Below are 17,872 nucleotides of genomic sequence, written 5' to 3'. Positions count from 1 at the left end.
ACCTGGCGCTGCAGAAGCAGAAGGTAAATGGGGGTGGTGGTCCTGATGGAGGGGAGGGGGGGTCCGAAGGTGGTTCCCACCAGCCCCCAAGTTCTGGAGGAGCCTTCCCAAGAAGAGGGTGTAGTAAGAAGTAATCACTCCCCGCCCCCCAAGAACGAATTATTTTGAGGAATATTAAAAGAGGCAGAATATTGTGTTTCCCCGAAGGAGAAATGGAGAAACATGTTCTTAAAGGCAGAAAGCAGCCCCCAGTCTTTCTTTCTTTTTGAAAAGTTTATTTTTATTTTTTATTCTCTTACATGCAATTATAGGTATATATTCACATAGTTATTCTTCTTCTTTGTCATTCTTATACATTTGTATAAGAATGGCGCAGTGGTTAGAGTGCAGCACTGCAGGCTACTTCAGCTGACTGCAGTTCTGCAGTTCGGCTGTTCAAATCTCACCGGCTCAGGGTTGACTCAGCCTTCCATCCTTCCGAGGTGGGTGAAATGAGGACCCGGATTGTTGTTGGGGGCGATATGCTGACTCTGTAAACCGCTTAGAGAGGGCTGAAAGCCCTATGAAGCGGTATATAAGGCTAATAGATAGATAGATAGATAGATAGATAGATAGATAGATAGATAGATAGATAGATAGATAGATAGATAGATAGATAGATAGATAGATAGAGTGGTATTAGTACCTCCCTTGATCTTGATTGTATCCCTCTGTTAATGCAATTTAGGATTGCATTGGCTTTTTTGGCTGAACACTCTTAGTTCCTCGGAAGAGCCGAGGTGGCGCAGTGGTTAAATGCAGCACTGCAGACCACTTCAGCTGACTGCTAGTTCGGCAGTTCAGCGGTTCTAATCTCACCGGCTCAAGGTTGACTCAGCCTTCCATCCTTCCGAGGTGGGTGAAATGAGGACCCGGATTGTTGTTGGGGGCAATATGCTGACTCTGTAAACCGCTTAGTGAAGCGGTGAAGCGGTATATAAGTCTAACTGCTATTGCTATTGTTATTAATTTAATAGGTCATAATAAACAGTTTGGGTTGCTTTATTTACCATCCCTTCTGCCTGTTGTAGCACCACTTTATTTCCCCTTTCTTTTCTCCCTCCCTCCCTCCCCTACTTTCTTCCTTCCTCCTCTCCTTCCCCTTCCTTCTTCCCTTCCCTTTCTCCTACTCTTCCCCTTCCTACCCTCGCTCCTTCTTTCTCTTCTCTCCCTTCCACCCTCCTCTCTTTACCTCTTTCTTCCTTCCCTCCATTTCCTCTCGTCCTCTCTCCCTTTCTTTTTCTGTTGTTGTAGCTGTCTCTTTCAAATCTCAGTTTATGTTTTCTTGGGAGGGTATTTCCACAAACCCAAATATAGTTTAGTATCATTTCTTAGCAGTCTTTCTTAACAGCCTCCAGCAGACGCCTGAAATCTTTAGAGATGGATGTTTTGGGCCCATTAAGAAATCCAGGCCAGCCTATTCACCAACAGAACACCTTCAGCGCCAAATGATGGGATTAAGATAGCAATAGCAATAGCAGTTAGACTTATATACCGCTTCATAGGGCTTTCAGCTCTCTCTAAGCGGTTTACAGAGTCAGCATATCGCCCCCACAGTCTGGGTCCTCATTTCACCCACCTCGGAAGGATGGAAGGCTGAGTCAACCTTGAGCCAGTGAGATTAGAACCCCTGAACTGCAGATAACAGTCAGCTGAAGTGGCCTGCAGTACTGCACCCTAACCACTGCGCCACCTCGGCTCTATATAGAATTTATGTCTTCTCTCCCCCAAATTCTAAGAACAGGACAAGACCCTTAGGACATAATAGGATTAACCCACCGTCATTAGAATAGCGAAAGACGAGTGGTGAGGTGGCCCAGAGGTGGAGCTCTCGCCTCACCATCAGGAGGCTGTGAGTTCGAGCCTAGGTAGATATTTCTCTCTCTGGGCTCCATGAGAATAGATCTGCCAAACACAACTCCACATTGGCGACAGGAAGGGCATCTGGCCAGGAAACACTCTGCTAATTCAATTCAGTTGCCCTGACTCCACCCCGCAATTAGGGGGCCTCACAATCAGGGGGCTGTGAGTTTGATGCTAGGTAGAGGCAGATATTTCTCTCTCTGGAGCACAAGAATAATATATCTGCTGAAAACAAAACTCCTCATTGGCAACAGGAAGGGCATCTGGCCAGTAAATACACAGCTCAGACTCCACCCCGCAAGAGATTAGGGGGTCGTTAAAAGAAGAGGATGATGATTTTGGAGAGCTGTTGGAAAGGGAACCGGGGAGACCTGCCCCCCCTGCTTTGATTCCCATTCAGAGCGCCTTGGTCTCCAAGCGTCGGGGCCCCTGGGTGGTCTTTGGGGGTGGGGTTTTAGGGTCCGCCTTCCCCCAAAGTGTCCCTCCCTCCTTGCAGCTGAGGTCCCTGGAAGGGCTGGTGTGCAAAATGCTGAGAGGGCTGAGTGAGGCTCACGAGAAGACGGTGAGGGACGCCCTCCGAGCCCTTCCGAAGATCCTGAGCCAACACCAGCGGAGGCTTTACGTGGGGTCCCTGTGCGTCCTTGTCGCGAAGAAACTCCGGCCTCTCCTGGAGGATGTAAGGAAGGCTGGGGGGTGGATGGGGGGGGGGGTTGTGGGGAGGTGGAGGGAAATCCCTCTTTATCTCTGGGGAGAGCAGCTCTGGGGGCGCTTTAGGATTTAACAAATACAATCCTTGGTTGTATAAACAGAGGCATGGAATCAAAATCACACGAAGCGTTAGTACCGTTTGCAAAGCCTTAGTAACCTGGAACCCTGCCCCCAGGTTTGGTCCCCACATTACAAAAAAGATGTCGAGACTTTGGAAAAAGTGCGGAGAAGAGCAACTAAGATAATTAAACATAGGAAGAACAATTGCAGGAATTGGGTTTGGCTAGAGAAAAGAAGGAATTAAGGGGGAGATGATAGCACTCCTCCGATATTTGAGGGGCTGCTCCAAAGAGGAGGGGGTCATCTTATTTTCCTGTTGTCCTGTTCAAAATTTTTTTGAACCTACTCTGTGGGTGTGGCCTCCTTTGTGGGAGTGGCTTGCCGGCCATGTGTTCTCTCTCTCTCTCTCTCTCTCTCTCTCTCTCCTTCCTTTTGTCTCTCTGTCCCTTTTTCCTTTTTTTCTTTCATCTCTCTCTCACTTTTTCTTTCTTTTTTTCTTTATTTCTTTCCTCCTTTCTTTCTCTCTCTGTGTGAGTCTGTGTGTGTGTGTGTGTGTGTGTGTCTCACTTTTTCTTTCTTTCTTTTTTTCTTTCTTTCTTTCTTTCTTTCTTTCTTTCTTTCTTTCTTCCTTTCTTTCTCTCTCTGTGTGAGTCTCTGTGTGTGTGTGTATGGTGGGTTTCAAAATTTTTTGGAACCTCTCCTGTAGGTGTGGCCTGCTTTCCGGGTCCACTGGTGGAACCTCTTCTAACCGGTTCGGTAGATTTGACGAACCGGTTCTAGTACCGAATAGGTGCGAACTGGTTAGGAACCCACCTCTGGTCCTGTTGTTAAGCAAGAGAGTTTTGTTAAGTGATTTTTGTCCCGTTTTTACGATTTTTCTCGCCACAGTTGTTAAAGCGACTCGCTGCAGTTGTTAAATTAATAACACGGGGTTGTTACCAAAAAAATAAATAAATGTTGAGGCTTTGGAGAATTCGTACCGTTTGTAAAGCCTTATTAGTAAAGGCAACACCTGGGTTCCTGCATCCAGTTTTAGTCCCCACATTAAAAAAAAAATAAGATGTTGAGACTTTGGAAAAATGGGCAGAGAAGAGCAACTAAGAGGATTAAAGGCCTGGAGGCAAAAATATACAAAGAATAGTTGGAGGATTTGGGTTTGGCGAGTCTAGAGAAAAGATGGACAGGGGGCAGTGGTGAAATTCAATTTTTTTTGCTAGCGGTTCCATGGCTTGGTGGGCGTGGCAGGGGAAGGATTCTGCAAAATCCCCATCCCCTCCCCACTCTGGGAACAGCCAGAGGTGGCATTTGCCGGTTCTCCAAACTACTCAAAATTTCCGCTACCGGTTCTCCAGAACCGGTCAGAACCTGCTGGATTCTACCCCTGACTAGGGGGGGACATGACGTGGCACGACAAAACCGCGGTCCACTAAAGCGCGCCCGATTAAAGCGCGTACCTGACGTCATCAGCAGCGCGACAAATACGACCGCGGAGAAAAAAGGGCGCTTTAAAAAGCGCTTTTAAAGCAAGCGGATTCACGTAAAGGTAAGGGTTAGGTTTAGGTTTAGGGTTAGGGTTATGTTAAGGGTTAGGGTTAGGTTTAGCGTTAGGTTAAGGGTTAGGGTTAGGTTTAGGGTTAGGTTTGGGGGGGTTAGGGTAAGGTTTTCGCGTTAATTTTAACTTTACCGTTCACAGCGTGATGTTTTCGTCGTGCTGTGATGTCAGGTACGCGCTTTCGTCGAGCGCGCTTTAGTCTACCGCGGTTTTGTGGTGGAACCGGGACATGATAGCAATATTCCAGTATTTGAGGGGCTGCCCCAAAGGAGCGGGGTTCTGTACTAGTACACAGCTGCCCCTAAAAGACAAAAATCTTTACTTTTGGGAATAAATCTTTCTTCTTTCCTTACAGGTGTCTGGATCTCATTTTTTTAATTTATTCTCGTGCAACCCCCGAGTTGGAACCCCAAATTATTCCTCTGACAGTTTGTTGGCTTGTTTTCCTTTTAATGGATTCGTTCTTTTCATTATTCCTTCTTTCTTTTTATTTTATTAATATTGGGGTTGGTCCCAGAGTCGGGCCAGATGTTGGGGCTGGATTTTCACAGTCCCGTCTGACTTCTTCCCAAGGGCTTGGGAGAGACAGATGTGGATGTTTGGTTTTCATTTATTTTATCGTTTCGTTTTTTAAAAAAATTAGTCTCACCCCCCACACCCCACACCCCCAGTGCCCTTGGCTTCCTCCCGGAGGGCACACGAGAGACGGTGCCCCTCTGCCCGCCCAGCCTCCTTCTCCTTCTGTCCAGGAACGAGAGCTGGAGCGGTCTCTGGCTGTCCGCCTGTTCGGGGAGCTTCTGCCTTGGGTGAACATCCGGCACAAGGCTCAGATGCGGGACCGAATCCTGAGACACTTGGTACCCTTCATCCTCCACATGTATGACCCCAGCCAGAAAGTGGTGGAGGTAAGAGTTTCCTGGCTGGAGAAGTTTCCGGAGAGGCTGTTGCAAACTCGTTGGGCCTAAGACCCTAACCTTGCTCCCCAAGATCGTTGTGGTGGTGGGGAGGTGGCAAGAGGCCACTTGGGATGATGGGGGACACCTCCCTTGGATATCCCCCAGATGCGGTGCTGCCTTTAACCACACACCTGGGAGAGCTGAAGGCGACTGGCTTGCAAGGACATAGAAACACATCTGGGTCGCACATCTGGCCCGAGAACCCTGCCTGTCGGGCCTGCAGCCATCTTTTCTAGTGGATCTTTGGCCGGCCACACTTTCTATTATTCTACTATGCATTTTCTATGGTGGGAAAATGGGGGTTAGATGATAGGTAGCCATAACAACATTCTTTCTAGAAAGCCAAGGTCATCCTTTGTCTCTGCACCTGGCCGGAACTGGATGGGTGGAACTGCCAGCGTGGCAGTGGGAGATTGGACCATGGGATGGACTTGTGTGTGTGTGTGTGGCGAGGGGGGGGGGGCAAGATCTTGAACTTTCAACTGGGTGGGGAAAACCGGGAAGCTTTCAGATTTGGGTTTTCCCAGATGGGCTAACATGCCTCTCTTGATAAATTGGAGTATTTAAGCAATACTTTGCCTTGGACTCTGATTTAATTTTGGATGCTATTTGGAACCCAGACAATCCTCCCTTCCCCCTCTTTCTCCCTGGCACAGACCTACAAGTGGACTTTGGCACGATGCAGTAACTTCCTGGCCTGGAACCTGGGGTTGGAAATTTTGACCTTGCCCTTCTGTGACTGCCAAAAAGCCCTGGACAAGATCTCCAAGAGCCTGGTAGGTGGGGGATGGGCCCCTTCTCCGAGGAAGTCTCTCCCCCCCCCACCCACTCCACCCCTTTGACAAAATCCCCCTGGGATCCCCCAGCTGGTTTCAGTACCGTCCTGGAGTGGGCCGTAATTTGGTGGCCTTAGGAGTCCTCGAATGGCTGCGGGGATGAGATTGAGCCGGTCGCGCGACTGGGGAACGGTCGTAAAAACGAAATGGATAATGCTTTAATTCAAATCCAGCGTCTCCGCCCCTGGGTATTCCACACCTGGTAATCCTGCTCCAGTTTTGGTCCCCACATTACAAAAAGGACATTGAGAAAAGTATATAAAAAAAGAACAACTTAAGGTGATTAAAGGCCTGGGGCAGGGGTGAAATGATACCGGTTTGGGACGGTTCACAGAACCGGTAGTAAAAAAATACTTTAAAAAGTAAAGAAAAGAAAGAAAAGGAAGGAAAGAAAGAGAAGAAAGACAGGAGAAAGAAAGAAAGGAGAAAGAAAGAAAGAAAGAAAGAAAGAAAGAAAGGAGAAAGAAAAAGAAAGAAAGGGAGGGAGAGGGAAAAAGGAGAGGAAGGAAGGATTACAAACCTGGCACTAGAAGCAGCTTCAGAGGATAATCCAGGGCTGGAAGGTACCTGGAGGTCATCTAGTCCAACCCTGCTTCAGCAGGACATCGTTAAAGAGAGTTTCTGTCTTTTGATCCCCCCAGTTACATCACTATATAGCCACACCCACTCAGTCACATGACCCCCACCAAGCCACGCCCCACCAAGCCACGCCCATATAACCCTTAGGACAGTGTTTCTCAACCTTGTCAATTTGAAGATGTCTGGACTTCAACTCCCAGAATTCCCCAGCCAGCGAATGCTGGCTGGGGAATTCTGGGAGTTGAAGTCCAGACATCTTCAAGTTGACAAGGTTGAGAAACACTGCCTTAGGAAATTTTTTTTAGATTTCCCCACTTGCCTGGAGACTAAAACATGGGAAGAACATTTGAAGGACTGGGGGTGACATAATAGCACTATTTCAGTATTTGGGGAGGAGGGGGGGTCAACCTATTCTCCAAAGCACCAGAAGGAAGACAAGAAGATGGAATGGACGGAAACTAATCAAGGAGAGAAGCAACCTCGAATGAAGGAGGAATTTCCCAACAGTGAGGCCCATTCATCCGTGGAACAGCTTGCCACCAGAAATTGTAGTTGGAAGGCTTTTTTAAAGGAGAGATTGGACAGCCACGTGTCTGAGAATGCTACAGGGTCTCCTGCTTGGGCAGGGGGCTGGACTAGAAGACCTCCAAGGTCCCTTCCAGAATTGGTATCATCCGCTTTCTTTGCGTGGCCCCTTAAAGGCGCACGGCATCATTTCCTCCCCCCAAAGGACGGTTAATTAAATTAAATTAAATTAAATTAAATTAAAATACAGGCCTTCCGACCCTCTTCGCCGGGGGTCTGCCCCACTCCTGGCTGCCCCCTTGCAAATGCTTCCCTCCCCCTTCCCCCTGCTCTCCCCTTGCAAAGAGGCTCAGGGCAGCCCCCTCCCCTTTCTCTCTCCCCAGGTTCTGTGGTACCCGGACAAGATTGTGGTCTTCCTGTCTTGTACGGTGAATTTCCTGAAGAGCCCCAAAGCCCCCCTGCGCAGGGCGGCCGGGGTCTTTGCAGGTGAAGGGTGGGGGTGTCCACCTCTTGGGAAGGGGGCCCCTTCCTGCTTCCCCCTGGACAGCAATTCTGGCCCAGCCCGTCTCCACGGGACGCTGTGTCGAGGCCAACCACGCTGATCCCCCCCCCTTTCCGGTCCTTGACTTACCACCCTTCCTTTAGTGACCGTCCGAAGGGAGGGGGCAGCACTGAAAAAAGTGACAGGACCCGATTTTAACACTGCAGGCTCCCCAATACAGGTAGTCCTCGACTTATGGAAAACAATGGAGCCCAAACTTTATGTTGCTAAGTGAGTTTTGCCCATTTTATGACTTTTCTTGCCACTTATTTTACAGGTAGTCCTCGACTTACGACCACATTTTCCTCCTCCTCCTCCTCCTCCATCATCATCATCATCATCATCATCATCATCATCATCATCATCATCATCATCATCATCATCATCATCATCATCATCTCCTTTTAATGACCCCATAATCCCTTGAGGGGTGGATTCTGGGCAACTAAATGGAGCTGCTGAGTGTTTCCTGGCCGGATGCTTTTCGAGCCGCCATTGCGGAGTTCTATTCGGCTGATCGATTCTCTTTGTGCCCAGAGAGAGAGAAATATCCGCCTCTGTTTAGGATCGAACTCACAGCTCCTGATTGTGAGGCGAGAGCTCCACTCAACATATGACCACAACCGAGCCCCAAATTTATCTTGCTAAGTGAGTGTTGCCTCGTTTACGACCTTCCTTGCTACCGTTATTAGGGGAATCAGTGCAGTTGTTATGTTAGTCACACGGTTGTTGAGCGGATCCGGCCTCCCCGGTTGACTTTGCAGGTCGGACGGTCGCAAAAGGGGATCATGTGAGCTCGGGGCACGACGTCAACCGTCATAAATATGAGTCAGTTGCCTCTGAAGGTAGATCATGTGACCGTGGGGATGCTGCAATGGTCCTCGGTGTGAAAAACAGTCCTCAGTACATTTTTTCAGTGCCGTTGTAACTTTGAACGGTCACTAAATGAATTGTTGTAAACCGAGGATTGCCTGTGTTGATCCTGATGGTGATGAAAATTTGGATGCTTGGAAACTGGCAGGTACTCATGACGGTTGCATGGACCCCCCATTTGTAACCTTCCCAGCCGGCTTCCAACAAGCAAAGTCAAGTGGGGAAGCCAGACTCACTTAACAATGGCACGATTTACTTAGCGACGGTGGTGTTTCGTTTGTAGCAAATCAGGCCGTAAACTGGGGCTCTTTGCTGGGTAGCCTGCTGCGAGTGCGAAGCGGTTGCGAATTCAAATCCTGTGTGGTCAGAGTGTACAGGTAGTCCTTGATTTCCAACGGCTCATTTAGCAACGGTTCAAAGTTTCAACAGGACTGAAAAAAAGGACCGTTTTTCACACTTACGACCGCCCAGCCAACCCCATGGTCAGGTGATGAAAATTCAGACACTGGGCCACTGACTCGCATTTGTGACAGTCGCAGGGAGTCGCGTGATCCCCTTTTGCGACCTCCTGACAAGCAAAGTCAATGGGGGAGCCAGATTCACTTAACAACGGTGTTACTCACCTAACGACTGCAGTGATTCCCTTAGGAACGGTGGCAAGCAAGGTCGTAAAACGGGGCAAAACTCACTTAAGAACTGTCTCGCTTAGCAACAGGAATGTTGGCCTCAATTGTGGTCGTAAGTCGAGGACTACCTGTAGTCTGCTTGGGCAGATCCCAATCGATCCTGGGCAGATCCTGCCAGCCGACCCAGCCTGAAGCCGCCAGGAGGTTGGGGAGGCGGATGAATTAGATGGCCGGTTAAGACTCCGAGGCGGCACCAGATGTGAATTCTGCTCCTTCCCGTCCACACAGGATTCCTTGCCTTTTACATGGATGCTTGGCTGGCCATTCCCTGCCAGGAGGCCCTGATTGCCCTGCAGGAGGGTAAGCGAGGGTTGGGGGCACCGGTCATGTCGGGGGGGGGGGAGGGAGGGGGAGATACCAGGGATTTTATTATTCTTCTTTCTTCAATGTAATAAACAAACAAACAAACAAACGAATAAATAAATATCATCTATCTATCTATCATCTATCTATCTACATCTATCTATCTACATCTATCTATCTATCTAATCTCTGTCTGTCTATCTATCTATCTATTATCTATCTATCTATCTATCTATCTATCTATCTATCTATCTATCTATCATCTATCTATCTATCTATCTATCTATCATCTATCTATCTATCTATCATCTATCTATCTATCTATCTATCTATCTATCTATCTATCTATCTATCTATCTATCTATCTATCTATCTATCTCTATCTCTGTCCGTCCATCTGTCTATCTATGATCCACCCACCCACTCACCCATCCACCCATCCATCCATCTATCCATCCACCCATCCATCCATCTATCATCTCTCTCTCTCTCTGTCCGTCTGTATGTCTCTCTCTCTCTCTCTCTCTCTCTCTCTCTCTCCCTCCCTACCTACCTACCTACCTACCTACCTATCATCCATCCATCCATCCATCCATCCATCCATCACTAAAAGTGGATGTGTCCGTGTGTGTCAAGCATAACTTTGGAATGCCTCTAGCAATTTCAACCAAACTTGAGACACAGATGACTTACTCTCTTGAAGCAGGACGGCTGGGGAATTCTGGGAATGGAAGTCTTTCCTGTTTTCTTTTTTCTTCTAGGTCTTGATTGCCTGCTGACCGATCCGGAACCCTCCATCGCCGAGGTGGCCTCCATCTCCATCCTGCAGGTGAAGGAGGCCCGTCGGACGGCTTCGGCCTCGCTCATCCCCTCCGCCCTGGCCCGGATGTTTTGCTGCCTCCAGCAGCCCGGGGAGAAGGAGAAGCCGCAGTTTGAGGACAGCCCCTACCAGAGGAAGAGGAGCCAGGAGGCCTTCCTCAGCATCCCCCACTCCCTCCATTAAAGGAGCCAGCAGGCTGGCGGAGGAGGCTCCCAAAGACGGCCACCTCCCTTTGGGGGAACGCTGTAGTTGTGTTATCCTGGACGTTGCAACGTTTCCCACGTTGATTCATTGCAGTGTTTCGCATACAAGCCCCACACAATTATTCCAAAAACTCTAAGTAAACTAGCAAACGTTGCGTTTCGGGCTTCCCCGCGTGTCTTATAAGTCCGTTGGTTCTTTTCGGCAGGGAATTGTGTTCTCGGTCACGGTAAGCTGCCCAGAGTATACGGGTCTAGGTGTACGGGTAGTCCTCGACTTACAACAATTTGTTTAGTGACCAAAGTCATAATGGCACTGAAAAAAAGGGGCCTAGGGCTGTTTTTCACACTTATGACCATTGTCGTGTCACCGTGGCCATGTCATCAAACTTCAGATGCTCAACAACTTCCTCCCCGAATCCTTCGAATAGATTAGAATAGAATAGAATGGAACAACAGAACAGAATAGGAATAGGAATAGAACAGAACAGAAGAATGGAATGGAACAGAATAGAACAGAACAGAATAGAGAATAGAATGCAGAATAGAATAGAATAGATTAGAATAGAATGGAACAACAGAACAGAATAGGAATAGAACAGAACAGAAGAATGGAATGGAATGAAACAGAATAGAACAGAACAGAATAGAGAATAGAATGCAGAATAGAATAGAATAGATTAGAATAGAATGGAACAACAGAACAGAATAGGAATAGAACAGAAGAATGGAATGGAATGAAACAGAATAGAACAGAACAGAATAGAGAATAGAATGCAGAATAGAATAGAATAGATTAGAATAGAATGGAACAACAGAACAGAATAGGAATAGAACAGAACAGAAGAATGGAATGGAATGAAACAGAATAGAACAGAACAGAATAGAGAATAGAATGCAGAATAGAATAGAATAGATTAGAATAGAATGGAACAACAGAACAGAATAGGAATAGAACAGAACAGAAGAATGGAATGGAATGAAACAGAATAGAACAGAACAGAATAGAGAATAGAATGCAGAATAGAATAGAATAGATTAGAATAGAATGGAACAACAGAACAGAATAGGAATAGAACAGAAGAATGGAATGGAATGAAACAGAATAGAACAGAACAGAATAGAGAATAGAATGCAGAATAGAATAGAATAGATTAGAATAGAATGGAACAACAGAACAGAATAGGAATAGAACAGAACAGAAGAATGGAATGGAATGAAACAGAATAGAACAGAACAGAATAGAGAATAGAATGCAGAATAGAATAGAATAGATTAGAATAGAATGGAACAACAGAACAGAATAGGAATAGAACAGAACAGAAGAATGGAATGGAATGAAACAGAATAGAACAGAACAGAATAGAGAATAGAATGCAGAATAGAATAGATTAGAATAGAATGGAACAACAGAACAGAATAGGAATAGAACAGAACAGAAGAATGGAATGGAACAGAACAGAATAGAACAGAATAGAGAATAGAATGCCCGAATAGAATAGAATAGAATGGAACAGAACAGAATAATGCAGAATAGAACGCAGAATAGGGTATAGAACAGAACAGAGTAAGAAAGAATAGAACAGAACGCAACAGAATAATAAGAGTTGGAAGGGACCTTGGAGGTCTTCTAGTCCAACCCCCCTGCTCATATGTAGTGATAGGGAGGCAGTTTGCCCCGACCCATTCTGGGACAGCTTTTCCAATCCCACAGTCCAGGCCACAGTTGGGGATCTCTTGGTGGTCTCCCGTCCTAATCCAATCGGCTTCATCAAGAAGGCCCTTTTCAGCAATGCACTTATCAACACCTGGGTTTCCCACACGTGGGTTTCAAAGCGGAGCAGAACACCTGGGCAGGAATTCCTGGGAATGCCGTTTGGGAAAACCACTGGCCAAGGGGGTCTTCCAGAGAAGGGGAACTGGATGCAGCTGGCCAGCTGATGCTTCTCCCCACCCCCCCACTTATCATCTTCCCTGCCCCCCCCCCCCGCCTCTCCCTTTCCAGGTTTCTGCAATCTGCTGGCTCAGCTCTTGCCGAGTAGGGCAGTTCGGCTGAGCTCAGCTATTTCTGCTAAACCACCAGAAGCCCCCTCCCAGCCCCCCCCACCCCCGGCAGCTCCGGTTTCCTACATGTCAGTGAGTTAATTGGGGTTCTAGCGCTGGAGCGAGGCTGCATTCATTAAAAGGAGGAGTGGGCTGTTTCTTTGGGGCAAAGAGAAGAGTTTAAGGGCCCTAAACAGGGTCTTTTTCCCTGGGGGGTGGGTTTCTTTGCCCCTGCACATGGCAGGGGGGTTCAAAGACTGTGCTCGCTTTTGCAAAGGCTGACTTCCTTTATTTTATTAGTTTATTTAGTTTAGTTTATTTAGTTTAGAATAGAATTGAAATATAGAATATTAGATTAGAATATTAGAATAGAATAGATAGTAGAATATTAGAATAGAATAGAAATATAGAATAAAACAGAATATTATATTAGAATAGAATAGAATAGAATAGAATAGAACAATAGAATAAAACAGAATATTATATTAGAATAAATTGAAATATAGAATATTAGGTTAGAATATTAGAATAGAATAGAAATATAGAATAGATTAGAATAGAATATTAGAATATTAGAATAGAATAGAAATATAGAATAGATTAGAATAGAATATTAGAATATTAGAATAGAATAGAAATATAGAATAGATTAGAATAGAATATTAGAATAGTAGAATAGAATAAAATAATAGAAAAAATAGAATATTAGAATAGAATAGAATTCTTTATTGGCCAAGTGTGATTGGACACACAAGGATTTGGTCTTTGGTGCATATATGACAATTGTGTTAACAGAGCAGCCGTTGCTGCTGCTCCAGGGGGAAACTTCCCTCCCTCCTTTCTCCATCCAGAAAGCCACATGCAGCTCTGAGCCGCGACTGTGGAGCCTCCATATCCAGAGGCAGTCTACCAGGGAGAGGCCAGAGCGAGCACCCTCACGCTGGCTGGAGGGACGAGCAGGAAAGCAGGCGGGGCTTGAGCTAGGCCCCTCAATCCCCTCAAGGCAGGGCTGGGAGGCAAATGGGATCCATAGCCGAGCCTAGGCCTTGCGGGGCCGCGTCCCCTCTTGAGTTTCCCCCTTTCGCCGCAAGTGAGCCGTACGTGTTGGGTGGCAGCCGGCGCTCGCTGTCGCTCGACCTCTAGAGGACGTCGCGTCGCGCATAAAAGGGGCGCCGTCGCGCGGCGATGGCGTCAGAGGGGCGCCGGCGGCGGTTGGAGGCTCGGATGGAGCCCGAGCCCGAGCAGGAGCGGCTGAGGCGGCAGATCCGCTTGCTTCAAGGTGGGCCTCCGCTGGGGCCGATGGGAACTGTAGTCGGGCGGCGGGAGGAGAGTCCCGGGGGAAAGCCGGGTGGGGTGGCGGTGGGAGCAGGCCTCCCTCCCTTCCTCCCTCGGGCGGGGCTGGGGACCCTTCATGGGGGCGTCAGAGGGGCCCACTAGGGACCCGGCCCCAGCAGGCCCTGCCGAAGACCCCTGGGGGGAGGCGAATACAGAGGCCAGTGGGCGTTGAGGGCTGGACTGGATGGCCTCTGAAGTGCCCTTCGGCCATATCATACTGCTAAGGGAGGGGGGGGTCTCCAAACCTGTCAACTTTAAGACTGCTGGACTTCAACTCCCAGAATCCCCAGGGAGCAGAGCTGGGAGTTAAAGTGCACTCGAGAACTCTAGTACTGTCATTCAAAATGTTTGTAGCTTTTATACTGCATAGTTAAGAGGCAGGTTAGAAACCAGGAGACTGGGAGTTCTAGTCCCGCCTTAGCCATGAAAGCCGGCTTGGTAACTTTGGGCCAATCACCAGGAGACTGGGAGTTCTAGTCCCACTTTAGTCGTGAAAGCCGACTTGTTGACTCTGGGCCAATCACCAGGAGGCTGGGAGTTCTAGTCCCACCTTAGCTGTGAAAGCCGGCTTGGTGACTTTGGGCCAATCACCAGGAGCCTGGGAGTTCTAGTCCCACCTTAGCTGTGAAAGCCGGCTTGGTGACTTTGGGCCAATCACCAGGAGCCTGGGAGTTCTAGTCCCACCTTAGCCGTGAAAGCCGGCCTGGTGACTTTGGGCCAATCACCAGGAGACTGGGAGTTCTAGTCCCACCTTAGCCATGAAAGCCGACTTGTTGACTCTGGGCCAATCACCAGGAGCCTGGGAGTTCTAGTCCCACCTTAGCTGTGAAAGCCGGCTTGGTGACTTTGGGCCAATCACCAGGAGCCTGGGAGTTCTAGTCCCACCTTAGCTGTGAAAGCCGGCTTGGTGACTTTGGGCCAATCACCAGGAGCCTGGGAGTTCTAGTCCCGCCTTAGCCGTGAATGTTGGCTTGGTGACTCTGGGCCAATCACCAGGAGCCTGGGAGTTCTAGTCCCACCTTAGCCGTGAAAGCCGGCTTGGTAACTTTGGGCCAATCACCAGGAGACTGGGAGTTCTAATCCTACCTTAGGCATGACATCCCAGCTGGGGGTCTCATCTGGCAGGCTAGTCCCCTAGGCCTCACATTGGGGGTTGAAAGAGAGAGTGGCTGGCTCCAAGTCCCCCAGCTGGCTTTCATGCCTAAAATGGGACTAGAACTCCCAGTCTCCTGCTGAGTAGCCAAACTGGGAGTTCTAGTCCCACTTTAGGCATGAAAGCCAGCTGGGGGGACTCAGCCTCCCATCTCAAGGCCAGGCGACTAGCCTGCCGGTCCCTTCCTTTTGCAACCAAATGAATCAACAGAGAGACGCAGGGGGAAAGCTAGAGTTTAATAATATACATGTAGTCCAGGTGGGCATAAAACCATGTGGGCTGCTGCATTAGAGAGCCGAGGTGGCGCAGTGGTTAAATGCAGCACTGCAGGCTATTTCAGCTGACTGCAGTTCTGCAGTTCAGCTGTTCAAATCTCACCGGCTCAAGGTTGACTCAGCCTTCCATCCTTCCGTGGTGGGTAAAATGAGGACCCAGATTGTTGTTGGGGGCAATATGCTGACTCTGTAAACCGCTTAGAGAGGGCTGAAAGCCCTATGAAGCGGTATATAAGTCTAACTGCTATTGCTATTGCTGCTATTTTGCACCAACTGCAGCTCCCGGATGCTCTTCAAGGGGCGTGCATGATAGGGCTCCCTCTGATTTGCACCAGGTGCTTATGCGCTTAAAGACTATTTGAAGAATATCCTGCTCTTTTTCCTCAAGAGCAGGGCAATCTCTTGCCCAAGACTTTGATTGATTGATTTTGTGCCATTAAGTCCATTCCCAGCAACCACATAAATAGATTCCCTCCCCCACCACTAGAATCATTTGATGCTAACATGCTCCCTTCGGACCTCCCAACTGCACACCATTCACCACTAAACACCCCACCCCTCCCACCCCATATGGGGAAGGCTTGTGCTTTTATGCTAGCTTGGAAGGTAGCTAACAAGGTCTTTCAGCTCTCCCTTTCCAGGAGAGGTTGCTTTCTCCTTCCTTTTATCCAGTCCCATCCTCGTTAGCAAATGCCACTCATTAGCTTCTCCGGCAGATCAGATAAGAGGCCAGCCGTTATCTAAGTAAGCCAAAATCAAGGAGAGTTCTGAGTAAATGCATAGGCGGATGACACAGCTGCACAGGGTGGCCTTCTTCACGCACAGCCACAAAGAATCTTCCAGCTGTTCCTGGCGTTTTTCCTTTAGGGTATCTCCCACGTTTTGGTTGTCTGCAGGAACAACTGCAGGAAAAGTTTTAGACCTGTGTTAGACCTGTGTTAGACCTGTGTTTCTCAACCTTGGCCACTTGAAGATGTCCGGACTTCAACTCCCAGAATTCCCCAGCCAGCGAATGCTGGCTGGGGAATTCTGGGAGTTGAAGTCCGGACATCTTCAAGTGGCCAAGGTTGAGAAACACTGTTTTAGACTTTCAGCTTCTGGCTGTAGGTAGTTCTTGATTTGCAATCTTAGGGAGCGAACCATGATGGATAATCTTCGACTTACAACCGTTTGTTTAGGGACTGCTCAGAGTTGCAACGGCAATGAAAAAAAAGTGACTTGTGACTCTTTTTCATGACTGGAGCTGTGGTGGCGCAGTGGTTAGAGTGCAGGACTGCAGGCTAATCCTGCTGACTGCCAGCTGCCAGCAGTTCAATAGTTCCATCCAGACTGGTTCAAGGTTGACTCAGCCTTCCGTCCTTCCGAGGTGGGTAAAATGAGGACCCAGATTGTTGTGGGCAAGAAGCTGGCTCTGTAAACTGCTTAGAGAGGGCTGGAAAGCACTGGGAAGCGGTAGAGAAGTCTATTGCAAGGAGGGAAGGAAGGAAGGAAGGATGGAAGGACCGTGATGGCATAGTGGTTAGAATGCAGTATTTATTTATTTATTATTTATTTATTAGACTTATATACCGCTTCATAGGGCTTTCAGCCCTCTCTCAGCGGTTTACAAATGTTTTAGCAAATTGAGTCAGCAACTAGCCCCCACAGTCCGGGTTCTCATTTCACCCACCTCGGAAGGATGGAAGGCTGAGTCAACCTTGAGCCGGTGAGATTTGAACCGCTGAACTGCAGATCACAGTCAGCTAAAGTGGCCTGCAGTACTGCACCCCTAACCACTGCGCCACCTCGGTATTGCAGGCTAACTGCCCATGAGCTGTGGTGGCACAGTAGTTAGAGTGCAGGACTGCAAGCTCCTTCTGCTGCCTGCCGGCTGCCTGCAATTTGGCAGTTTGAATCTCACCAGGCTGATGGTCAACTCAGCCTTCCGTCCTTCCGAGGTGGGTCAAATGAGGACCCAGATGGTTGGGGGCAAGAGGCTCACTCTGTAAACCACTTAGAGCTGTAAAAGCTCTATGAAGCAGGATATAAGTCTAAGGACTATTGTTAAGTTGGGAAGGAGGGAGGGAGGAAGGGAGGGCCATGGTGATGTAGAGGTGAGAATGCAGTATTGCAGGCTGACTCTGCCCACTGCCAGTAGTTCAAATCTCACCAGGCTCAAAGTTGACTCAGCCTTCCATCCTTCCAAGGTGGGTAAAATGTGGAGCCAGATTGTTGGGGGCAAGAGGCTGACTCTGTAAACCGCTTAAAGACGGCTGCAAAGCACTGGGAAGCGGTATATAAGTCTGAGTGCTGTTGTTGTCCCAATGGTCATGTAATCCAAATTCAGACTCTTGGAAGCTGACTTGTATTTATGACGGTCGCAGTGTCCTGGGGTCATGTGATCCCCTTTTGCAGTTTTCTGACCAGCAAACTCAATGTGGAAGCCAGATTCACCGTACAACTTAACTAACGACAACTGCCGCAATTCACTTAACTCTGGAAAGCACGGCCGTAACATGTTTCCGATCACATAAACATGTCTACAC

At 48.2% G+C, this 17,872-nt stretch overlaps 2 protein-coding genes across 2 annotated transcripts in view; both read left to right on the top strand.

The window, feature by feature from the left end:
* MROH6 (maestro heat like repeat family member 6) overlaps positions 1-10,524 on the top strand; it is a 10,652-nt gene extending 128 nt beyond the window's left edge. The window contains exons 1-6 of the mRNA XM_087703535.1: positions 1-23; positions 2,399-2,578; positions 4,972-5,127; positions 5,835-5,954; positions 7,502-7,604; positions 10,283-10,524. The exon at positions 1-23 is cut by the window's left edge and continues 128 nt beyond it. Of these exons, the coding sequence (XP_087559661.1) occupies positions 1-23; positions 2,399-2,578; positions 4,972-5,127; positions 5,835-5,954; positions 7,502-7,604; positions 10,283-10,524 (824 nt within the window). The remainder of the gene's footprint in view (positions 24-2,398; positions 2,579-4,971; positions 5,128-5,834; positions 5,955-7,501; positions 7,605-10,282) is intronic.
* A 3,256-nt stretch (positions 10,525-13,780) lies between these two features.
* Positions 13,781-17,872, top strand: part of ZC3H3 (zinc finger CCCH-type containing 3) — a 133,147-nt gene continuing 129,055 nt past the window's right edge. Inside the window, exon 1 of the mRNA XM_087703534.1 lies at positions 13,781-13,863. Within this exon, the coding sequence (XP_087559660.1) occupies positions 13,809-13,863 (55 nt within the window). The 5' untranslated portion in view covers positions 13,781-13,808. The remainder of the gene's footprint in view (positions 13,864-17,872) is intronic.

Source organism: Thamnophis sirtalis, unplaced genomic scaffold (assembly GCF_051295495.1).
Source record: "Thamnophis sirtalis isolate CommonGarterSnake01/CBP01778 unplaced genomic scaffold, rThaSir2_p1.2 scaffold_2, whole genome shotgun sequence".
Lineage (NCBI taxonomy): Eukaryota > Metazoa > Chordata > Lepidosauria > Squamata > Natricidae > Thamnophis > Thamnophis sirtalis.
This window is presented reverse-complemented; position numbering and strand designations above follow the sequence as displayed.